At 35.2% G+C, this 21,573-nt stretch overlaps 3 protein-coding genes across 4 annotated transcripts; all 3 read right to left on the bottom strand.

Annotated features, from left to right (window-relative positions):
* Positions 1 to 398: 398 nt before the first annotated feature.
* LOC131943362 (uncharacterized) lies at positions 399 to 3,814 on the bottom strand. The gene is made up of 4 exons (XM_059303446.1): positions 3,698 to 3,814; positions 2,873 to 3,038; positions 2,422 to 2,493; positions 399 to 1,888 (listed from the first exon to the last, which is right to left on the bottom strand). Exons 3-4 carry the CDS (start codon positions 2,453 to 2,455, stop codon positions 984 to 986), a joined length of 939 nt encoding a protein of 312 aa, XP_059159429.1. The 5' UTR covers positions 2,456 to 2,493; positions 2,873 to 3,038; positions 3,698 to 3,814; the 3' UTR covers positions 399 to 983.
* A 2,559-nt stretch (positions 3,815 to 6,373) lies between these two features.
* LOC131943360 (uncharacterized) lies at positions 6,374 to 12,981 on the bottom strand. 2 transcript variants are annotated; one of them, XM_059303444.1, is made up of 4 exons: positions 12,922 to 12,981; positions 9,405 to 9,479; positions 8,283 to 8,354; positions 6,374 to 7,600 (listed from the first exon to the last, which is right to left on the bottom strand). In XM_059303444.1, exons 3-4 carry the CDS (start codon positions 8,314 to 8,316, stop codon positions 6,690 to 6,692), a joined length of 945 nt encoding a protein of 314 aa, XP_059159427.1. In that variant the 5' UTR covers positions 8,317 to 8,354; positions 9,405 to 9,479; positions 12,922 to 12,981; the 3' UTR covers positions 6,374 to 6,689. The 2 variants fall into 2 exon arrangements, with proteins under 2 accessions (XP_059159427.1, XP_059159426.1); XM_059303443.1 differs by lacking the exon at positions 12,922 to 12,981 and adding an exon at positions 12,843 to 12,905.
* Positions 12,982 to 17,425: 4,444 nt separating this feature from the next.
* On the bottom strand, positions 17,426 to 21,344 carry LOC131943401 (uncharacterized). Its single transcript, XM_059303502.1, has 3 exons — positions 21,272 to 21,344; positions 18,964 to 19,017; positions 17,426 to 18,459 (listed from the first exon to the last, which is right to left on the bottom strand). The coding sequence occupies exons 2-3, from the start codon at positions 18,995 to 18,997 to the stop codon at positions 17,573 to 17,575; spliced, it is 921 nt and encodes a 306-aa protein (XP_059159485.1). The 5' UTR covers positions 18,998 to 19,017; positions 21,272 to 21,344; the 3' UTR covers positions 17,426 to 17,572.
* Between the last annotated feature and the right edge of the window lie 229 nt (positions 21,345 to 21,573).

Raw genomic sequence — 21,573 nt, forward strand, 5'->3', positions numbered from 1 at the left:
CTTTCGACTGGTCATAGACTTTTTGGTGTAATATAACAGCCATTAGGCTTGCTTGATAACTGTAGTTGAAATAGTAGGATGTATAGTCCAAATTTGTTTTTTTTTAATGTTGTTTCCATGTAATATCTGAAGAAGGCGGATTAACAATGAGCAGGGGCGTAGCGAGGGGGGTGCGGACCGCACCGGGTGGCACCATTTAGGGGGGTGACACCAAGGCAAAAAATAGCAAAATATGTAGAGAAAAATGATAATTCCACTTAATAGAGTGATCAATTAGAGTGTTAAATAGCCTTTTAAGAGGTGGGGGGTGCAAATCGAAAGTTTGAGGGAGGGGGGTGCAAATCGAAGGTTTGAGGGGGGGGGTGCAAATCGAAAGTTTGAAGGGGGGGGGGGTGTAAATCGAAAATTGAAAGTTTGTCCCCGGGAAGGGTCGTTGCGCCTCTGGGGGATGACACCATTAAGTGCCGCACCGGGTGACACCCGACCTCGCTACGCCACTGACAATGAGTATATTGTATTACGATATTGAGCGACTAGGCCTATATCCCTTATGAAGTTTTAATCACATAGATAGGATTCCCATATTTGATAAGATAAATACATTTTGATAAAATTTTTAAGGTTGATATAATTATGTTTCATCTCTAAAAATGTTTAAAAATGTAACCAATCCAGGACTATATACTTTGGTCTTAAAATCAATAAACTTCAGATTATAATCAGAACATACTCGGTTCAAATTTGGTTTAAAATGTAAAGAAAATAGAAATGTAGTCCAAGTGAATTGATTATGCCAAAGTTTCATTTGATGGTTGAATCAGATTTTAAATGTCAACAGTGCTCACAAATAAATTTAAGATCCCAAGTATTTCTAATAAGGAAAAGTGATATAGAGATTTATAGCTTTACTATTTTTTTCAAGTTTCTTGGCTTTATGTATTTCGAAAGTCGGTTTAATTGTTGGGTTCTTTATTGTTTACTGTCTATAGCGTTTCCCAACCCTTGGTGCAGTAATTTGATTCGGAGCAGCCTTTGTGTAAGTAGTCGTAGGACTGCTTCCCACCCCCAAGGATGTAGACGTAGGCCCCGCTGCTCCCCCCACAGGTGGGCGTGGTGTACGAGTAGGTGTGGTCACCACATCGCTCATCCCTGACCTTCACCTTCCATTCACCAATAGAAACGCGTTTTGGAATACCATGCGGGTGGGAAACGATCACCGTCAAATTATCCTCGTCTGTGATTGGTTGAAATATGTCCTGAACTTTTTGACAGCATTCGTCGAATTTCTCTAACGCGTGTTCCAGTTTCTGAAGCATCTCCACGTCATGGGTCACACAGCTCAACCGGCACCAGTCCTTCTCCGCGCTGGCCCTCACCAACGCCTCCGCCTGGAGTTCCACCACAACACTCCCCTCCCTGTCGAAATCGAAAGTACACACGGAACTCTTCACCTCGGAATCGTCATGTACAACATGCGTCGCAGTGAAGATATTAATAACACCCCAGATTTTCTTAGGCTCGGTAGAGTTCTTACAACTCCTACATTCACAAGTCCGGTTATCTTTCTCAGAGAATTTCGTCACCTTACACACTTTCCCACTACCTTTCATGTTGACTGACTTCCCTTTCTTACCGGAAGCTGGATATGCTTGTTCAGTCCCGGGGTAAAAATCCGGTCTCTTCTCGCTGACGAAACCCACAGTGATCATGACTGTGAGTCTGATCAGCCATTGTATCAGCAGGTAAACTCTAACGTCTCTGTATTGTACAGGCAAGTGGTTGATTGTAAAGTCTTTGCAGGGTATAAAGTGTTTATGGCCTGGATTTTTCTTGCAACGCTTTGCTCCTATACCTTCGTCTCTCTCCAGCACGTCGACCTCCAGTCCACCTATAATACACGTCATATGTATATATATATATATATATATATATATATATATATATATATATATATATATATATATATATATATATATATATATATATATATATATATATATATATATATTTATTTATTTATTTATTTATATATATATATATATATATATATATATATATATATATATATATATATATATATATATATATATATATATATATATATATATATATATGTGTGTGTGTGTGTGTGTGTGTGTGTGTAATCAATTATTACAAACAGTTGATGAGTATAATTTGGAATTCAACGTTGTGCTGAATTCGTATTCATCAATACATTGCTTACCTTAGCTTATCTTAATATACACTTTAAAAAAGTTTTAAAATATGCTTGTTTATCTTCCACACTTAAATAATTCAGAATGTAAGATTTATTCAGATTTCAGAATCTGGCCAGTGTTTGTTCAAATAATTCGACCACGTTGAAACTAGACGTACAATCTAACTTGATCAACAACGTGCCTACGTCATATTGATTATTACCTTCAAAAAGCTTATTTGTTACTTGTTTAGCCATTAAATATTACCCAGACACTGATTTTAATATGCTCATACCTGAAATAAGATTGAAAATAAGGATATAAAAAAAGCTTTCAAAAGTCATATCGACATTCCACACACACTGACACATATTCACACACACGCACATACACAATTCTTATCGAGATAAATTACCAAGTATAGAAAAAAATGTAACAAAAGCATTTAGTTGCAATAAAGTATGATTAAAGTACACTCCTGCTATACATTGGCAAGCAGTGGTTACTTCCCTTTTCTTGTGTTCTTTGCCATACTAAGAGGAACGATTCATTGTTTCAACCCCTCTAATCAGACATTAGTCTATTGGCTGACATGTCGCTTCAAAGACACATGCTCATAATGATAAAATTATAAAACATTAAAAACACAAAATTAGTTATACAACTAAACGTACTTATAAAACGAAACAAACTTTTGACAAGTAAATTATGGCTTTAAACAAGACAAAAGCGGGAGGAGCTTATGTCAAGTCGTGACGAACATGTCAGCCGAAGACCAGGTACAGCAGCAACTGACGGACTGTCTGGGACCCAGAATTTGTTGGCATGGGTTCTGTACATCTGCAAAAACAAGAAGCACTTCATTTAGTCCAATGATGACGTCAAGAACTAATTAGGGATTAAGTGAAAAAAATGGAGAAGGGAGGAAGGAGATTTATTTTTTTTGAACTACAGTTGAATTAAGGAAAAAGGGGAAGCGAGTTTGTTGATAGGAGGAGTATCATGCCATGTGCAGATACATGTGACGGCAAGGAATGGATGTAAAATATGCCAGCGACTGCATGATGCCATGTATATCCACCCTCTTACATAAAATATTTCACACCAGCAAATATATGAAATGTAACGTAATCATTTTCCTTATCAATAGTTTCTCAAAATATTGAGTCATAACGAGATAATGTTCAGAAATTGTTCAGTTAAGTGTGATGAACACACACACACACACACACACACACACACACACACACATATATATATATATATATATATATATATATATATATATATATATATATATATATATATATATATAATATATATGCATGTATGTATGTTTATATACACATTTGTTATGTTATTGTATTTTCAAACCGACAGAAGCGTCAATAAAATCAGGCACTTTTTAAAAAGCTAGCATAAAGGGAGATAAATCGTTTTTAAATCGTCAACAAAATTGTTTTTAACCAAACAAAATGCTCTCAAATATATCAACATACCCAGCATCTTAGAACAATGTTCCAACGGCGACATCGTAGAATCTAGAACTCGTTTATGCAATACTTGATTAGATCTTCTGTCTTTCAATTGGTCACAACGTATTGTGTTTGCAACAGGGACCAATACTGACTGTTTGACACAAATTGGAGTAAATATAAATAGAGCGGTGGGAATTCCCGTTATGACGTTAAGTCACAACATTAACCTGACGTGGTTTGGGTCAGCCTAAACGATCGTACGACTATCACGTGACTTTCTAAGTGAAGTGATTTTTTTTCAGGAAAAACAAACGTTGCAGGAAGGAAATCACACGCGGCTGTGTGCAACACGCGATGGTGTGATAAACCCAGAAATAGAATCCAGAAATTGTTTACTTCCAGTTCATACGAGACTTTACAGCCCTCTACTTATTTTTTTTATATAGTTTTTGTTAAAGGGTTGAACTATATATGACGTCACACTTCTAGTGCCGGGGGAGAGGGGACTTTAATGTAGAATAACGTGGAAGGTTTAGAAACTATCAAAACAATTACGTACTGTAAATTTATTTTTTTAAACCTAACTTTAACAGGTACAACGTGAATTTTTTTTTCTTTCAGAAGCTTAAATACCTAGTTTCCTTTATGTTTTAGAATAGACAATGTTGAATATTGTAATTATTGTTTTACAAATAATGAAGGCCTATAATGTGCTTAAAAGAAGAGAGAGAAAAGAAGCTAGAATCTTATCTTACTAGAATTTTGCCTTGAAAAAATTAAAATTAAAAATATATCTGTTGTTTGTTTCTATGCATTATTGCAATGTGTACATTTAGATCTTGGGTATTTCATGTATTTGCAGCTTTAAGTTATACGTGCACAATTTTTAAGCTTAGATAAAGACACAGGGTAAATCTGCTCATATCCAAATATTTATCTGAGGTGGGGGTTTTTTCTGGGTTTTTTTTTCCACAAATGTTTATGATCTCTTGGGTGTGGCGTTTTTTTGTGTGGACTTTTTGTACGTCCACGAAAACAACTTGACAATATCAACCTCTTAACTATAAGCTAACTTGTGTATACTTTTGAAAAATAATTATGTTTACTAGTTACCAATAGATTAGTTTCTTTAGCAGAAAAAAAAAAAACAACTAAAAACAGCAGACTAATAAAAATTAGTCATATTATATTGAGATGATTGGAATAAGTTATATTTATAAACATCGATCCCTCTGTAAGACTGACGTGGCGGACTATTCTAGTGGAACTGTTAGGGTGGAGTATTTTTTTTATACTATACTGACACGATTGGAGTTATATTTATAAACATCGATCCCTTTGTAAGACTGACGTGGTGAATTATTTGAGCGGAACCGTTATGGTGGAATATGTTTTCTTAGATTGACTTATGCCTGGTTTTGCTGTTGACGTTCGAGCGAGACACGTGACTGTTCAGGTTTAGAGTTAATTTAGGATCATGGCTAGGTTCACATTTAGAATATCTATGTCGAATTGGGTTTGTATTTTGTTTTTTTTTTTTGTTTTTTTTTCGTGTACATCTGACGTTAATCTGACGAAATGTATACACTCGAAATCTAAGCCACGTAATGAAAAAATCAATAATCACTCGAAAAATTCAATAGATCAGCATTTATATTACTAAAAAAAAAACATAAACAACGCATTAATTTTTGATTACGTAATCTCTACAGTTGATGTTTATATTTGTTACACATTTTTTTATTGTTTCCACAATACAGTGTCGTTGAGAATAGTGTTGGATGGGCTGAAAATGCACAGTGAAACTTTGTATCTCCTTCTGTTGAGGGCTTAAGTTAAAATTTTCCGAGACACTTGGACACAAAGTTGGGGGCGGGGTTTCTTGTCAGCAGCGTTTTTAACTATTTAAGTGTTGGGGGGGGGGGCATCATGATGACAATTCCTTAAGCTCACTGGAAAACAAAAGTTTTATCCAGTTAAAATAATACAACATCAAGGTAGAGGGGTAAATTCTAACAGAAAGGTTAATATTGTTGGAGTAGGGTAGGATGACACCTTCAGTCGCTGTAGTGGGTGACACCCTCAGTCACTATACTGTGTGACACCCTTAGTCACTATAATGGTAGACACCCTAAGTCAATGTAATGGTAGACACCCTAAGTCAATGTAATGGTAGACACCCTAAGTCAATGTAATGGTAGACACCCTAAGTCAATGTAATGGTAGACACCCTAAGTCAATGTAATGGTAGACACCCTAAGTCAATGTAATGGTTGACACTCTAAGTCAATGTAATGGTAGACATTCTAAGTCAATGTAATGGTTGATACACTAAGTCACTGTAATGGTAGACACCCTAAGTCACTGTACTGTATGACACCGTCAGTCACTGTACTGTGTGACACACTCAGTCACTGTAATGGTAGACAACCTAAGTCACTGTAATGGTAGACAACCTAAGTCACGTATTGTGTGACAAACGACCAAGTAACGCCATTAGCTGTAAACCTGCTATTTAACAATACCATCTTTAAGCATGGAGTTGCAAGAACAAATCTTGACTGTGTTCTTGTATTAAGCAATATTTTTCATTCTTATAATTGTATTAGTATAATATTAATCTTTATTATTAATTATGAATTAATTAATTGGTAAGTTAAAGTAAAAAAAAAGAGTTTATCATTTTTTTTCTTTATTTCACAAACAAAAAGGAATCACAGCCGTTGAAATTATTTTTTAAAAGTGAACACAATACAGTAATACAATAACACTGTGAGTAAAGTTTCAGTGTAAACAGAAAAAAAACAATACAAAACTCACATTTTGTAAGAAATAAATGTGCATTAATGTGCATCTTATGAAAAAAAAAATGCAAACAGGGCTCAATCAGAATCCGATGCAATAATTCACAAAAAAAAAACAATATTTTTTTTATAAAATTCTTAGAACACAACAGAAATGATAGAAACTCACACGCAACGTTTCGACCAAAAGACTTCATCAGACATCCCACTCACAACGTCTCCCACCCACGGGTGCTGTAGTTTAGTTTCAAGTCCGATCCCTTTACACACCCTTTATGTAGGTAGTCGTACGACTGTTTCCCCCCGCCCATAATGTACACATACGCCCCGCTACTTCCCGGGCAGGTAGGGGTGGTGTACGTGTACACGTGATCCCCGTATTTCCCCTTCCTTCTCTTATGTTGCCATTCCCCAATAGACACCATCTTGGGGTTGCCATGGGAATGCGAGACAATGACGGTTAATTTATGCATCTCGCCGATAGGCGAGTATTTATCTTCTACAGTTTGACAATACTGATCAAATTGTTCAAGATGGTGTTCTAGCTTATCCAGGAGGTCAATATCATGTGTGATTAAGTTTAACCTACACCAGTCTTTCTCTAAGTTACACCGTACAATCCGCTCCGCTCTGATGATACGCTTCTCGCTATCCACATTGTCGTAAAAGAACCGACAGCTGGTGTGTTTGGTCTCCGACTCATCGAACACGACGTGGGATGTCGTAAACACGTTGATCTCACCCCACTCTCTTTTCGGGGACTCGATCGTCTTACAATCCACACACTGACACGGCGACTCTTCCTGCTTGACCACCCTACACACAAACCCACTTCCGGTTCGGAGTTTACTCTGACCTCTAAAGTTCAAGGCCGGGTACTGGTCAGTGGTTCCAGGGTAGAATTCCGGTCGTCGGGTGCTAGTGAACTCGATAGAGATGCTAACGGTCAAGGAGATTTGGTGGGTTATCAGATTAAACAAATCCATATCTCTGTAATCCGGGGGGAGACTGTTGACACTGAAGTCAGACACGGGGATAAAATCTTTGTGGTGTTCTTCTTTGTAGCATGGGCGAAGTTGTTTTTCTTCTGCAAATAGGGAATCTTCGAACTCTATTGGTCCTAGGGATTGATGGAGAAAATTGATACGGGAATAAGATGAAGAAAATCAATTCGAGAATTAGATGGAGACAATCAATATGAGAATTAGATCAAGGAAATCAGTATGAGATTTAGATGAAGAAAATCAATACGAGAATTAGATGGAGAAAATTATTATGAGAATAAATAATTTTTTTGAACTGCTTGTTAGGTTTTGTACTATAAAGAATACGTTAATTGAATATATAGGGGTACACATAGTATAACGAAATTTCTTTTAAAACATTTATTTTCTAAAGACCGTGAACAGATTATTTCATAAGAGATTGCATGGTGTAGGATTTACTAACACTGAAGCATATTTTTCCCTTTTTATTTTTCTTCATTTAAAATGTTACACAGCGGTATTGTATTGTATTATATATATATATATATATATATATATATATATATATATATATATATATATACATTTATTTATATATATATAGTTAGAGTTATATATGTGCGTGCGTGTGTCTGTGAGTGTGCCCGTGTGTGTGTTTGTTTGTGTATATATAATACATTTTTACCTTTAAAAAGATCATCGATGTCCTTGTCATTTATTTATTTATTTATATTAATAGTTATAGTTATATAAGTGCGTTAGTGTTTCTGTGTATCTCTGTGTGTTTGTGTTGGTGTATATATAATACATTTTTACCTTTAAAAAGTTCATCGATGTCAGTGTTATTCATAGCTGTCTAACGTCATTCTTATTCTTGTAGCGCCATTTCTTTTAAAAAAAAAAAGAATTTTAACGAGTTACTTGATTCTGGTATGCCTATACACACAATATTATGTTGTTATGTCCAGTGGCGTAGCGAAGTCGGGTGTCACCCGGTGCTGCACTTAATGGTGTCACCCCCCCCCCCAGAGGCGTAGCGACCCTTCCCGGGGACAAACTTTCAAGTTTTCGATTTGCACCCCCCCCTCAAGTTTTTCTCTATATATTTTGTTTGCTATTTTTTGCCTTGGTGTCACCCCCCTAAATGGTGTCACCCGGTGCGATCCGCACCCCCCCCCCGCCCCCCCCCCCTCGCTACGCCCCTGGTTATGTCACATTCGTAGGGTGGAGGGGGGGTCCGTAATTTTGTAACGATGTGTGATGAGGGGGAGGTGGCGAAGGGGTTCAGATGGTGTGACGTCACACTTTTGCATTATAAAAAAAGCAATGTTAGAAAACAAGTTTTAGCCATTATTTCGCATTTTACAAAACGGTTTTAATAAATTGTAATAGGAATTGATCAAAAGACTCTATGCTGACATAGTTCTGACATGATTTTGGAAAAATATCGATGTTTTAAGAAAAATTCAACAGCCCTTTTGAGGGGGGGGGGGGGTGTTGTTGACTGAGGTGTGACGAGATTTTAGGGGGGGTGGCTTTTTGTGACGACGTGTGACGAAGGGGAGGGGGGGGGGTAAAAATCGTCAAAAAAGCGGGACGTCATTTATGGATGACCACATAGACCAGGGGTCGGCAACCTGCGGCTCGCGAGCCGCATGCGGCTCTTTTGATGTCAAGATGCGGCTCTCCAGTTCCTTGCACAAATACTAATAATCTTAATAAAAAAATAAAATACTTGTAATAAAAAAATGTTAGTGGCTCTTTAAAACCAGGAAAATTTTGAAAATTGTAACTTTTGGCGACCCCTGACATAGACTAATATAGAAGGCACATGTTTTTGCGGACAGAGACAAATATTCGACCATTCAACTTTTTTCTAAAACGATACAGACTAACTCATAGTTTATGTAATTCAATCATGAAAACCAAGTAACTTACGTGCTGTTTCGTGCTTGTTTTAAATCAGTGGATGACGTTCACAGCCGACCGCTCAATGTTTAGAACGGCGGACAACTAAAAAGAACAGAAAATTTTATTTTTACAGAAGAACGGGTTTTTCCTATTTTTGAATGGACGCGCACAGAATAGGGAATTCCCACAATGACGAAATTATTTATTTCAAATGCAGTTAAATCAATAATATAAAAAAAAACTACTTGAAAAAAAATCATAAATTAAAAACTATGCATTTCAATTTTAATACAAATTAATTGCAAATAAATTACTTGCAACGAAAAAGAGGAAATTAATGTTGTAATCTTAATTAAAAGTATCTGATTCTAGATTCTAAGGGACAAAGAGAAGATAACTTGCATTAAAATCTGTTGAGAGACATATGCCAGTATTTCTAATTGAAAATTAATAAAAACTCATTTTCATTTTACATATCTTCCACACATTAAAAATTACTCATGGACAAATAAAACGCGTTCAGTTAAATTTCAATATTTTTTAAAATTTAAATTTTAAAAAATTAATTTGAAAACAGTACAAGTACTAAATGTATTTTATTATTATAAATAAACATTTGTTAGCAACACTATTACGTTCCTAATGCGAATATGGATCGGCAACGTGCGGTTCTCCATATCTGTGCTCTTCTTATATCTTTTTAAAATACATTGTTATACATTCGAACGTCCAAAGGTACAACAATATTTGATTAATATATTACTTCCTCTCAAAACAAATGCAAAGTAAATCAACATTGAGCCATTTGGAATTGATGCTGGTTCGCTTCAAAAGCCATTGCTTGATTTGAAAACCAAACGTTCATGGAGTGGTAGTTCATCAATCTTAAGAGCAGAGTTAATTCCAGGCATCTCTTCGGGGCCGCCCAACCACCCCCCCCCCCACCCCCGAAGAAAGCTCACCGCCCCCCCCCCCCCTAACGAAATGAAATTTATATAGAAAATATATACTTTTAACAGTGTCCACCCCTTCCCCCCCCCCCCCGAAGAAAGTCTACCGCCCCCCCCCTCCGGAAATTTCAAGTGCCCCCCCCCCCCCCCCGGGAGAAAAAAGTCTGGAAGAAACACTGCTTAAGAGCAAGTTAGAAGAGTTGGGGGTCCAAAAAGACATGAACGTTACGCTGGACAAGTGGACAGTTCTAAAAGAAATGCCGCGAGTTGAGGCACTTATATTTGACCTATGAAATAGTCTTGCAGGATGCTAGTTAGGTGAAGAAAATGGAGTCAGAGTGATAACGAGCTTCAGGTCAACAGTTTCGTGCAAGCAAGTGTTCTCTTGCTTGAATATAAATAAATAAAAGAAAAGAAACTAACAAATATAAATCTATAGGCATGCTTGAAACTAAAAACAACAAGCTAAAACGTCAGATAGAACAAACTATCAAAATGCATGCAAGAGGCCAATGCTACCATCAGGGGCGTAGCAAGGGGGGGCGGGGGGTGCGGACCGCACCGGGTGACACCATTTAGGGGGGTGACACCAAGGCAAAAAATAGCAAACAAAATATATAGAGAAAAACTTGAGGGGAGGGGGTGCAAATCGAAAGTTTGAGGGGGGGGGGGTGCAAATCAAAAACTTGAGGGGGGGTGCAAATCGAAAACTTGAGGGGGGTGCAAATCGAAAATTTGAATGTTTGTCCCTGGGAAGGGTCTCTATGCCTCTGGGGGGGGGTGACACCATTAAGTGCCGCACCGGGTGACACCCGACCTCGCTACGCCACTGGCTACCATTGAGTAATTATTATAAATATTATTCAATAACTGTAGCCAAAATATAGGATTTCTAATTTTATTATTAAAAAATAGCTAGCTAAAATAATGGTATATATTTTGTGCGGAAACAATGTATGTTTTTTTATGAATAAATATTGTTTCATATTTAAAGCTATTTATTTTTTTTTAAATCAAATTCATATACCTAATCCTAATCAAATACCATAATAATTGAAATAAAAATGCTATTGGCTCTCTAAAATCTGGGAAATTTTTTGTAAAATATAACTTTTGGCGCTTCCTTCTAAAAAGTTGCTGACTCCTGATCTACATGGTTAATTTACATTACTTGTAACAGGTGACTGATAAGATTTTTTTCAAATAATTTGTGTATGAGATCAACACGGATCATCTTGTATTTTGCTATTTAGTCAGAGTAACAGTCTGACTAAGAAAATAAACCGGGAGTGATCTCCCCTAAACTTTCTCGAATATTCTTATATAAAATAACAGGGGATGGGAACTCGGGCTATAGACTTCTAGACATGATTTTTAATCCATTTTAAATACTTAAAGTTTTAAAAATAGAATAAAATCTCGTAGACAAATTAATTGCACACCAAGTGAACGCGAATAAAAAAGCGCATAATAGTGCGCAATATTATTAGTACTTTTAAAATTTACATTAGTTTTTTGAGAAATCGGAAGTAGCGTAAATAAGTACTTCCGGTCAACGAAAAATTCTCAAAATTTGACAGAAGGTAGAGAATTAGATCTTTTACTTACATATCAAATTTCATTTATCTATCTGAAATAGTACTCAAGTTATAGGCTTTTGAAAAATTCAAAGTAGAAAAAGTACCACTTCCGGTTATCCGAAATCGCGCAAAAGTTGATACGGATCTACGATTTTGATAAAATACTTGTATATGAAATTTCATCAACCTAGCTGTAACGGTACTCAAGTTATTGTGTTTACACACGGACACACACACACACAGAGACATACGGACAAGATTGCAAAATTCTGTTTTTCCGTATCAGTGAGATGTAAAACGTCGAGATTTGCAAAAATCTCGATTTTTTTTTTTTTTTTTGCACGATTACAAGACTTTCTCTATACTTCGTATATACGAGACAATAAAAAAACGGAAAACAGCATGGTCAATTATTAAAATAATTAACCCATTTCATAATTTTCCATTGTAAGCCTGTATTTTTCATTATATATTTTGTATCTATTTTATTAAATGTTTGCTTGTGTTTCTCATTGCGTCCACTATATACAGAGCTTCCATAGGAATAAGAAACGAATAAAAAAAATAATTAGAAATATAAATTTGGTACCTGTAGAAATAAATTTTAGCAAATCCACATGGTTTTTTGTATAAAATACTTTACTTAAAGAAGAAACGGTTAGAGAAATGTACATACGATTGCATGACCTATATTCTTAAAGTAAGAGTCGTAAATAGACATACCTCCAACCATAACAAAACAGTAAACATTGATACTAACCAATGAACAAACTCTAACCTTAACCCTTGATAGATACTTTACTTACGTCTAAAATCTGAACGATAACCTAACCTTTAATTATACTAAACCTAACTCAAATGACAAACTCTAAAACTAACCCTGAGGTTTGAAAAAATTGTAATGGTGAATAATTCATGTAATTGAAAGGTCTTACCTGATAGTCTTCACTAACATACACCACGAAGATGTGTAGATCTACGAATAACTGGGTACCACTAACGGAAATGTCTTACCTTTGGTCTTGTGAAGAATAGATCAGCTACTACAATATGCGCTGTATATATATGAGATGTTGTAAGCCTTGTACCATGTTATTGATTCAAGAAGGATTGTCAAACTTGGGTGGTGGCACGTTTATTCTTAGCGATGACTCGTTTGTACTGATCATGTATATATATATATATATATATATATATATATATATATATATATATATATATATATATATATATAGTATTAACGTAGGCTAAGGAACTCCCAATATTCTACATGTATACGATGATACTACTTACTAGTACTAGTTATTATACTTAAACTATGCTTTAAAGAAAGGATAATCTTAAGTTATGACTTACAAAGATTGTTTGTATTTTCTAATACTGCTGTAGTTTAAATCTCTAATATTTATCTTTTGGGACAAACTTTTAATGATATTACCAATATCATCCATTCAACTTTCGCCAACTAAATTCTTTATCAGGGAACAAGTTGTATAGGCAATAAAAGAAAACAACTAAGTAACCTATCTTCAGTAATGTATCAGCTGGAGACTTTCTATGAACGAGCCTACATCACTGATGCAGGCCATTAGTCTAAAACAGAAATGTATTCTGATGTGTTATCTAACGTGTTGCCATACCCAAATCACCATCAAGTAAAAAAGAACACGGTTAAATATATAAATACTCGTTTATTAGTAAATAAAAATAAATTCTACAATAAAAATGTGATTTAGACTGGACCGCAAACAAAAAGGCAAAGTAAAAAATATGCAAAAAATTAAATTTTCTTTTTAATACTTTGTAATACTTAAATAAATAGTAGATTTTGTAATGTTAATTTATTAACACACACACACACAACCATGCTTGTGCGTGTATGTATGCGTGTGCGTATTTGTTTGCGTGCGTGCGTTTGAAAAAAACCTGAGATTCATTACTAAAGTAAAAATACAAACAGTGTCGATTTGAATGGGTTTTTTCCTGGTAAACAAAGAAAAAAACTCTTTACAAAACCCATTAATTTGCTTTAGACAAAATTTATCTATCGTTTTATTGAATCGATTGAAGACCACGGGGGATAACCCACAGTTTCTACTTTTGAGAAAGATTTAATTTTTTGTTTGACATCCTTTGCTGTTCCATTGTGGCATGATTTTATAACCTAAACTATTAAGGGATAGAGGTGGTTTTACGCTTTCATATTGCCATACGTTATATATATATATATATATATATATATATATATATATATATATATATATATATATATATATATATATATATCAACAATTTCAAAAAGTGGGAATAAGTGGTTTGTCCGGTGTGGTCTTAAAGTGTATTTTACTCATACAATCGTCAACCAAAAAAAAAACCTCATGGGACATAATAAGGCTTCTAGTGATACAAGAAAACTATCAGACTGCCATAGTCATAAAACAAAAGCTATAAAACTGAACCTCCTTACATCTACATTGGAGAACAAATATCAGAGCAAGTTGTGTGAATTATTTACATTGCGCCATAATCAGTAACAAATACTGAGTAACTATAAGAATGTACTAAATCTATAACAATAAATAAGCCGTACTTTCTAACGCTGATATATAGAAATTTTTACTCCATGATAACTACTTTACCACATAATAAACCACACATCTATTGTATCACCGTATAGCACATTATAAACCTGTTTTTGCTTTGTCACGACAGTATACACACAGGGCTACAAAAACAAAATAGGTGAAAGGAAAATATAGTTGGTAAAACAGTTTTCATATGAAAAACACTAAATGTGTAAACAAATAGGATAAAAAATTGCCTGCCTTTTTACGTTTTACTGGCTTTTAGCGTATAAAAATAGTTTGAATTGGGTTTTTTATACTATTGATAGAATATAACTAAACGTTTTATGTTGTTTTCAAAGCTTTTGTTTTACATGAGGTATATATTAAACAGATTTATAAAGTTTAAAAAATATAAAAATAATAAATATAAACAATAAATCAATAAATACAATACATCAATGTATAATGAAAAGCACAGTTTAGTGGTATTTATAATGTGGATTATGTTTTACTTATAAGATTAACAATTGTGAGATGTCATGTTATTATTTAATCAGATCAAATGATGTGTTAACGAATTACGAACTGCGTGCATTCTATAGTAGGATTAAAGTAAAGTTCCCTTTCAACTTGACGGTCTACTGGGCAAGTTAAGTAGAGTTCACATGTTTTTGTGACCTCGGCTCATGAAGGGATAGTGTGGTCAGAACTATGCCCAGCCGCCTTTACTTAGGCTTAAAAGGTGGTTTAAATTGTAGTTGCCAAACAGCTTTTTTTCAATCGAAGTATAATATTTTTTTTTTTAAATGTGAAATTGCTACAAATTGACTTCCGTTTTTATTAAGGCTAGAAAAACTGAAACAAGTAATTATTTGATCAAGTAATATAACATCTCAACTTAATAGTCTTAAAATAGTGATAGACTCAATGTTAAGTGTAGGACGGTTTTTTAAATATTTGGAATTGATTAAAAAACGTATGTTATTGTCAATGGCTATTATCAATACAAAAATATGAAAATGAATGTAATCGATGGTTCCCAAACGGCTTAAAATAGTGAGACCATTACAATAAAAGGATACGCAAATGCATTTTTAACAATGTGAATCGAACTGAAAAATTCCATTGTTTGCCATTTTATTTAACTTTGGTCACCATTTTCGGGAGGTTTATTTTATCATGTAAAGCAACTGTTTTGACTTCCATTGTGTTTGCTTTACCTGGCCACTCCGATAGACTCAATGTTAAGTGCAGGACGGTTTTTTAAATATTTGGAATGGATTAAAAAACGTATGTTATTGTCAATGGCTATTATCAATACAAAAATATGAAAATGAATGTAATCGATGGTTCCCAAACGGCTTCAATTTTAAAAATGTAACCATAATTGAATCGCTTGCGAATTATTTCAAAATAATTGTTTTAAATTTTAAAATGGTTATTTAGATTTTGAAAAAAAAATTGTAAGAGTGAAGTAGTTGTAGAGAAGTGAGTATTTGAAAGCTGCCTGGTGAATAAATTTAATTTACAGTTTTCACATAAAATAAAATGTGTTTAATTAATACTATATGAGGTAGGAAAAAAATGAGATTAAAACACTGATGGTGATCATAAGCTGAGTAATGATATGATCTGAAAATAAAAACGATATAATTCTAAGATGTACATATCCCATTATTACATAGTGTCATGAAAACTCATAACAAATGTATATATGTAGTCACCATAATATTTAAAGACTCATACCGTTCAGGAACATCAGTTGTTTTTTTTTTTAAGTTAATGAAGTTATAGTATACACATTATACGATGTACAACATTTTATTGTTTAATTATTATGCTCATCCACATTCTCTAAATACATTCTTACAAAGGCGACCCCACCAAACACATTCATGCAACTTTTTTAAGATCTTCACACTTATGTCATACCTTTATACCAGGGGTCTCCAAACTACGGCCCGCGGGCCGTATGCGGCCCGCTAAGTCCTCTCATCCGGCCCGCGGAGATCTTTTTGTCCAAAGAAAAATCGTTTGTTGGTGATGGCTGAGGAACTTTGCCCAGAAAAATGAAAGACATACCTGGAAGAAAGTGGCCCCCGAACTGAAATTTGATAGTTAATCCGGACCTCGGACTGAAAAGTTTGGAGACCCCTGCTTTATACAATCCAAACATTCATTAGACACTTACAAAGACTTCCAGCCAACAATATTAACCCATGCTCAGTAGACCATTATAAAGTTCTATCCATGCTTATTACACTTTAACAAAACTGTCGGTACTAAAATTGAACTGACGCTTATTACATATTTATAAAGACCTCAACTATCAGCACTAAAGTTCAGCATATGCTTATTACACCTTTACAAAGACTGCCAGCCATCAGTACTAAAAGTCTATCCACGCTTATTACACAATTACAAAGACTTCCAGCCAAATATACTAAAATTCAACCCATGCTCATTACACCTTTACAAAGACTCCCAGCCAAATATACTAAAATTCAACCCATGCTCATTACACCTTTACAAAGACTCCCAGCCAAATATACTAAAATTCAACCCATGCTCATTACACCTTTACAAAGACTCCCAGCCAAATATACTAAAATGCAACCCATGCTCATTACACCTTTACAAAGACTCCCAGCCAAATATACTAAAATTCAACCCAAGCTCATTACATCTTTACAAAGACTCCCAGCCAAATATACTAGAATTCAACCCATGCTCATTACACCTTTACAAAGACTCCCAGCCAAATATACTAAAATTCAACCCAAGCTCATTACATCTTTACAAAGACTCCCAGCCAAATATACTAGAATTCAACCCATGCTCATTACACCTTTACAAAGACTCCCAGCCAAATATACTAAAATTCAACCTATGCTCATTACACCTTTACAAAGACTCCCAGCCAAATATACTAAAATCCAACCCAGGCTCACTACATCTTTACAAAGACTCCCAGCCATCAGTACTAAAATTCAACCCATGGTCATTACATCTTTACAAAGACTCCCAGCCATCAGTACTAAAATTCAACCCATACTCATTACATCTTTACAAAGACTCCCAGCCATCAGTACTAAAATTCAACCCCAGCTCATTACACCCCTTATGCAGGTAGTCATACGACTGCTTGCCACCCCCAGGATGTACACATACGCCCCACTACTCCCCGGGCAGGTGACCGTGTCGTACGTGTACCTGTGATCCCCGAACCGACTTTTCCTGGTCTTATCTCTCCACTGGCCAATCGACACCTTTTTGTAGTCTCCGTGCGGATGGGAGACAACTACCGTCAACTTATGTAACCCAGGCGTTTGTTTATACCTGTCCTCCACAATTTGACAGTAGCGTTCAAAACTCCTTAAAGCTTTATCTAACCTGTGTAAAAGCTTGTCGTTGTGTGTGTAGCAGTTGATACGACACCAATCTTTTTCAACGTTTAATCTCACAAGTTGCTCCGCGCAGATACTGACTCCTTGCGTACTATCCACCTCCTTGCTGTCCCGGAAGAAATAAACCTGCGTGTGTTTTCTTTCCGTTTCGTCGTACACAACATGCGTGGCGGTGAAAACGTTAATCTCGCCCCACTCTTTACGAGGCGTGGACGAGGTCTTACACTTCTCGCACGGGCAAGTTTTGTTATCTTTTTCAGCGTACCTCACCACTTTACACACGACTCCACTTCCGTTTCTGAGTTTGTTTTTCCCCTTGTGTTCGTGGGAGGGGTAGTTGTAGCATGTACCGGGGTATAACTCCGGACGATCCTCGCTGACTTTGGTAATCCGTAAAAAGACCGTCAGCTCCGCTTGGGATTTGATTAAGTTGAGCACGTCGTAGTTTCGATATCTGATGGGCAGATGTTTTTTGATAAACTTGGTCACGGGGATAAACTTGGAGTGGGATTTTAGTTTTTTGCAGACGCGAAGTTTGGGATCGTCGTCTTCGTAGATTTCTTCTACTTCGAAGGTTCCTTTAAAAAAAAAATTACCGGAAAGTAGAAAAAAAATTATGTATTTTAAGTTCACGAGGATAAGTGTTTATTTAAGATAGCGTTGAGTACAATAGAAATTGCAAGTAAGACAATATAAAAACATGTTTTATCGCCCCTACACACTTCTTTATACAATATGCAACAGGAAATAAGGACTGCTGTAGTGGGCGGACTAAAGCCTACTTCAGTAGGATAGAGAACTCTGGATGGCTTCATTTGCCAATCAATACTCAAACAAGATAGACAACTCTGAAGTGCTGAATTTTGCAGCTAACACACAAGCAGGTATGACGAGAGATGATAATGATAACGATGTATTTTTATGACAATGATAACCATTCTAACCACTACTGTGCGACTTCGTTCCACCCCCCCCCCCCCCACACACACACACCCACAACCCTCTATCCCCCTAGAAGCACCCCTCTCACACAATCTCACCACTCACTGAGCATGACACAACAGCAAAAAATAAACCACTACCTGTATATAAGTTGTCTACAGCCCTGTCGCTCATTGCACCGTCATTTCAGCAGCCTGTAAGAACAAGATCCATCGTATTGTTTTTAATGGGAGATTCCTTCCATGGACTAAAATATTGTCAGATTAAGAGGATATTATTTATTATTTTCCCTTGAGTGGTCAGATATTAGGCTGAGGCTAGTATTGTCTTGTGAAACGCACAATCGAAGTAACAGTCTTGGAGTATCGCTACCCTAAACATGACATTATACCTAAGGCTTTCCCAAACTAAAAGTCTATTTTAATGGAAGCTACCTGACCTCTTGGAATAGTGCTGACCTTACTATCCTTTCATATGCCGAGGTTAAGGAAAATGCGATCTCTACTTCACCTGCCCACTGGATCGCTAGGTCTTAAGAGGAATGTTGTTTTGTCATTTTTTTGACCTAACCTAAATTACACAAATTGTCAGAAAAACAACCTGGATAAAAAACTGTATTTCTGTATGCGTTTTTCTTAAAAAACACTTATTCCAAGCAAAGAAGGTGTAAATATCTTTAGCAATGATAACTACTAAATATAACTAGAGATTTATATATATTTTTTTAAATAAATGGACGGTACTATAAAACCCAGCTTTTTAAAGTACGAATTGTTTTCAAGATTTATATATATGGGAGTGAGGTGTGGAGGGAAGGGGTGGTGAGACTATGTATATATATATATATATATATATATATATATATATATATATATATATATATATATATATATATATATATATATATATTTATTTATTTATATATATATATATATATGTGTTAATCAAAGGTAAAAACTGTTATACTGGGGTAATGCGGTACGTTCGTTCCTTTTATTGTGTTTTCAATCCCCAATTACGTAATGGTTCATTTTCCACATACACAGAAAAGGTCACTACTACCCTCTCTAACTTCCCACCCTAAATGGGGAAGATTATTTTTAACCTAACGGTCCCACACAATCACAAAGCCTACACTAGCGTGCGATCCTTTTAAAGTTTCCAGACGACGTATTTCAAATCAGGTGAACGCACTTATAATACATGTCTTACTTCTTCTGTATCAAGCACCAGCCGTCAATACAACCCTAGCACAAAAAGAATGAATAACCACACTATCACTTCCTAGGCAAATAGTGGACTAAAGTTCGTAACGTCATTATTTATGGAGACCTCGTTCTAGTTATTAAAGTAAACAGGAAAGATCAAGATATAGTTGAACGCACTTCCTTCTCTTAAAAAAGTGTTGTAATCCTTATTATCTAGAGGTTATAAAAAAACGCTCAAATAGATTAGCCGTACCCAGTACCCATACATTCGTGTAGAAACATACAATCTATAACTGACTGTTTACAAGGCAGATGAAGTAGAGTGTACCTATTTCTCTGACCACTACTTATCAAAAGGATAATATGGTAAATAATTATTTCCGGTCGGCTTTTACGTTTTTTTTGTGTGTCTAAAATGCATGAACGGCGTAGTCGGGTGGTTGAGCATGCGACATGTAATCCAAAAGTCCCGAGTTCAGATCCAGGGCTCAATTCCTGAGTCCATCCAGGTCCAATGGTACCTGGCTTACATCAGGTGAAGTAAGGACAACTAGCAATACCGATGATCACAATATCCCTTCATATGCCGCAGTAGTTGAAACATGTGAGTTCTACTTCACCTGCCCCATGTACCGCCAGGTTTAAAAAGGGTACTTTACTTTAAGTGTGGTACTCATCAAAGCTGAGTAGACTCAAGGGCGATATTATGCTAGATAGGCCAATGTAACTAAAAATTGAATAGAGCTATATTTTGACCTATTGTATATATGTTAATGTTAACTAAGTGAGCAGAAATTAAGTTGGGAGATAAATAGCTTTAATTATTAATAATTTAATAATTATCGTGGTCCATAGGTAGAGCTATAAGTCTAAAATACTGTTAGTTGTAATATAAAATGTATCTTAAAAATTATCTCTATAACTTCTATTAGTATAATAATAGTACTTATTAAGAGGAATCTAAAAGTAAAAAAAAAACATTAAATAACGAAAACCAATGTTTAAATTGTGCATGGTAAATAAAAGCCAAAATAGCATTTACATTTTCGAACGAAAATCAGAATACATCTCTAATGACCATGTAGTGTAATATAGAATTTTCTAATTCCTGATCAAACAGATTATAACAACTATTATACTATTGATCCCGTTTATCCTAGTTCTAATCCTGCACATAATCCGAAAGCCGTTAAATCCAGTGATCAAGCAATTAGTGTTGTAGTAGTAGTTATTCACTTACCTTAGAAATGTGATAGTTAACCACTGTGAAGCACTATAAAAATGTATACTACTGGTTTTAATTACAAACCTCGACTGCATTGTTATTCAACATGCGTTTTACTACGAATGCAAGCATTTAAATCTATATATAGCTTGAGTCACACAAACGCCAACAGGGAATTCCCGTAAAGCTCCCATAGCGTATGTTTTGTTTTGATTAGTTTGTTCGTATTTATATATGTAAGCTTATGTTTAATTTTCAGGAGTTATGGACGCAATTTTTTTAATTCAATTTTTTTCTGTTTTTTAATATAAACGTAT

This window comes from Physella acuta, unplaced genomic scaffold, assembly GCF_028476545.2.
Source record: "Physella acuta isolate Inbredline_101_S28 unplaced genomic scaffold, ASM2847654v3 ptg000454l, whole genome shotgun sequence".
NCBI classification, from domain to species: Eukaryota; Metazoa; Mollusca; class Gastropoda; family Physidae; genus Physella; species Physella acuta.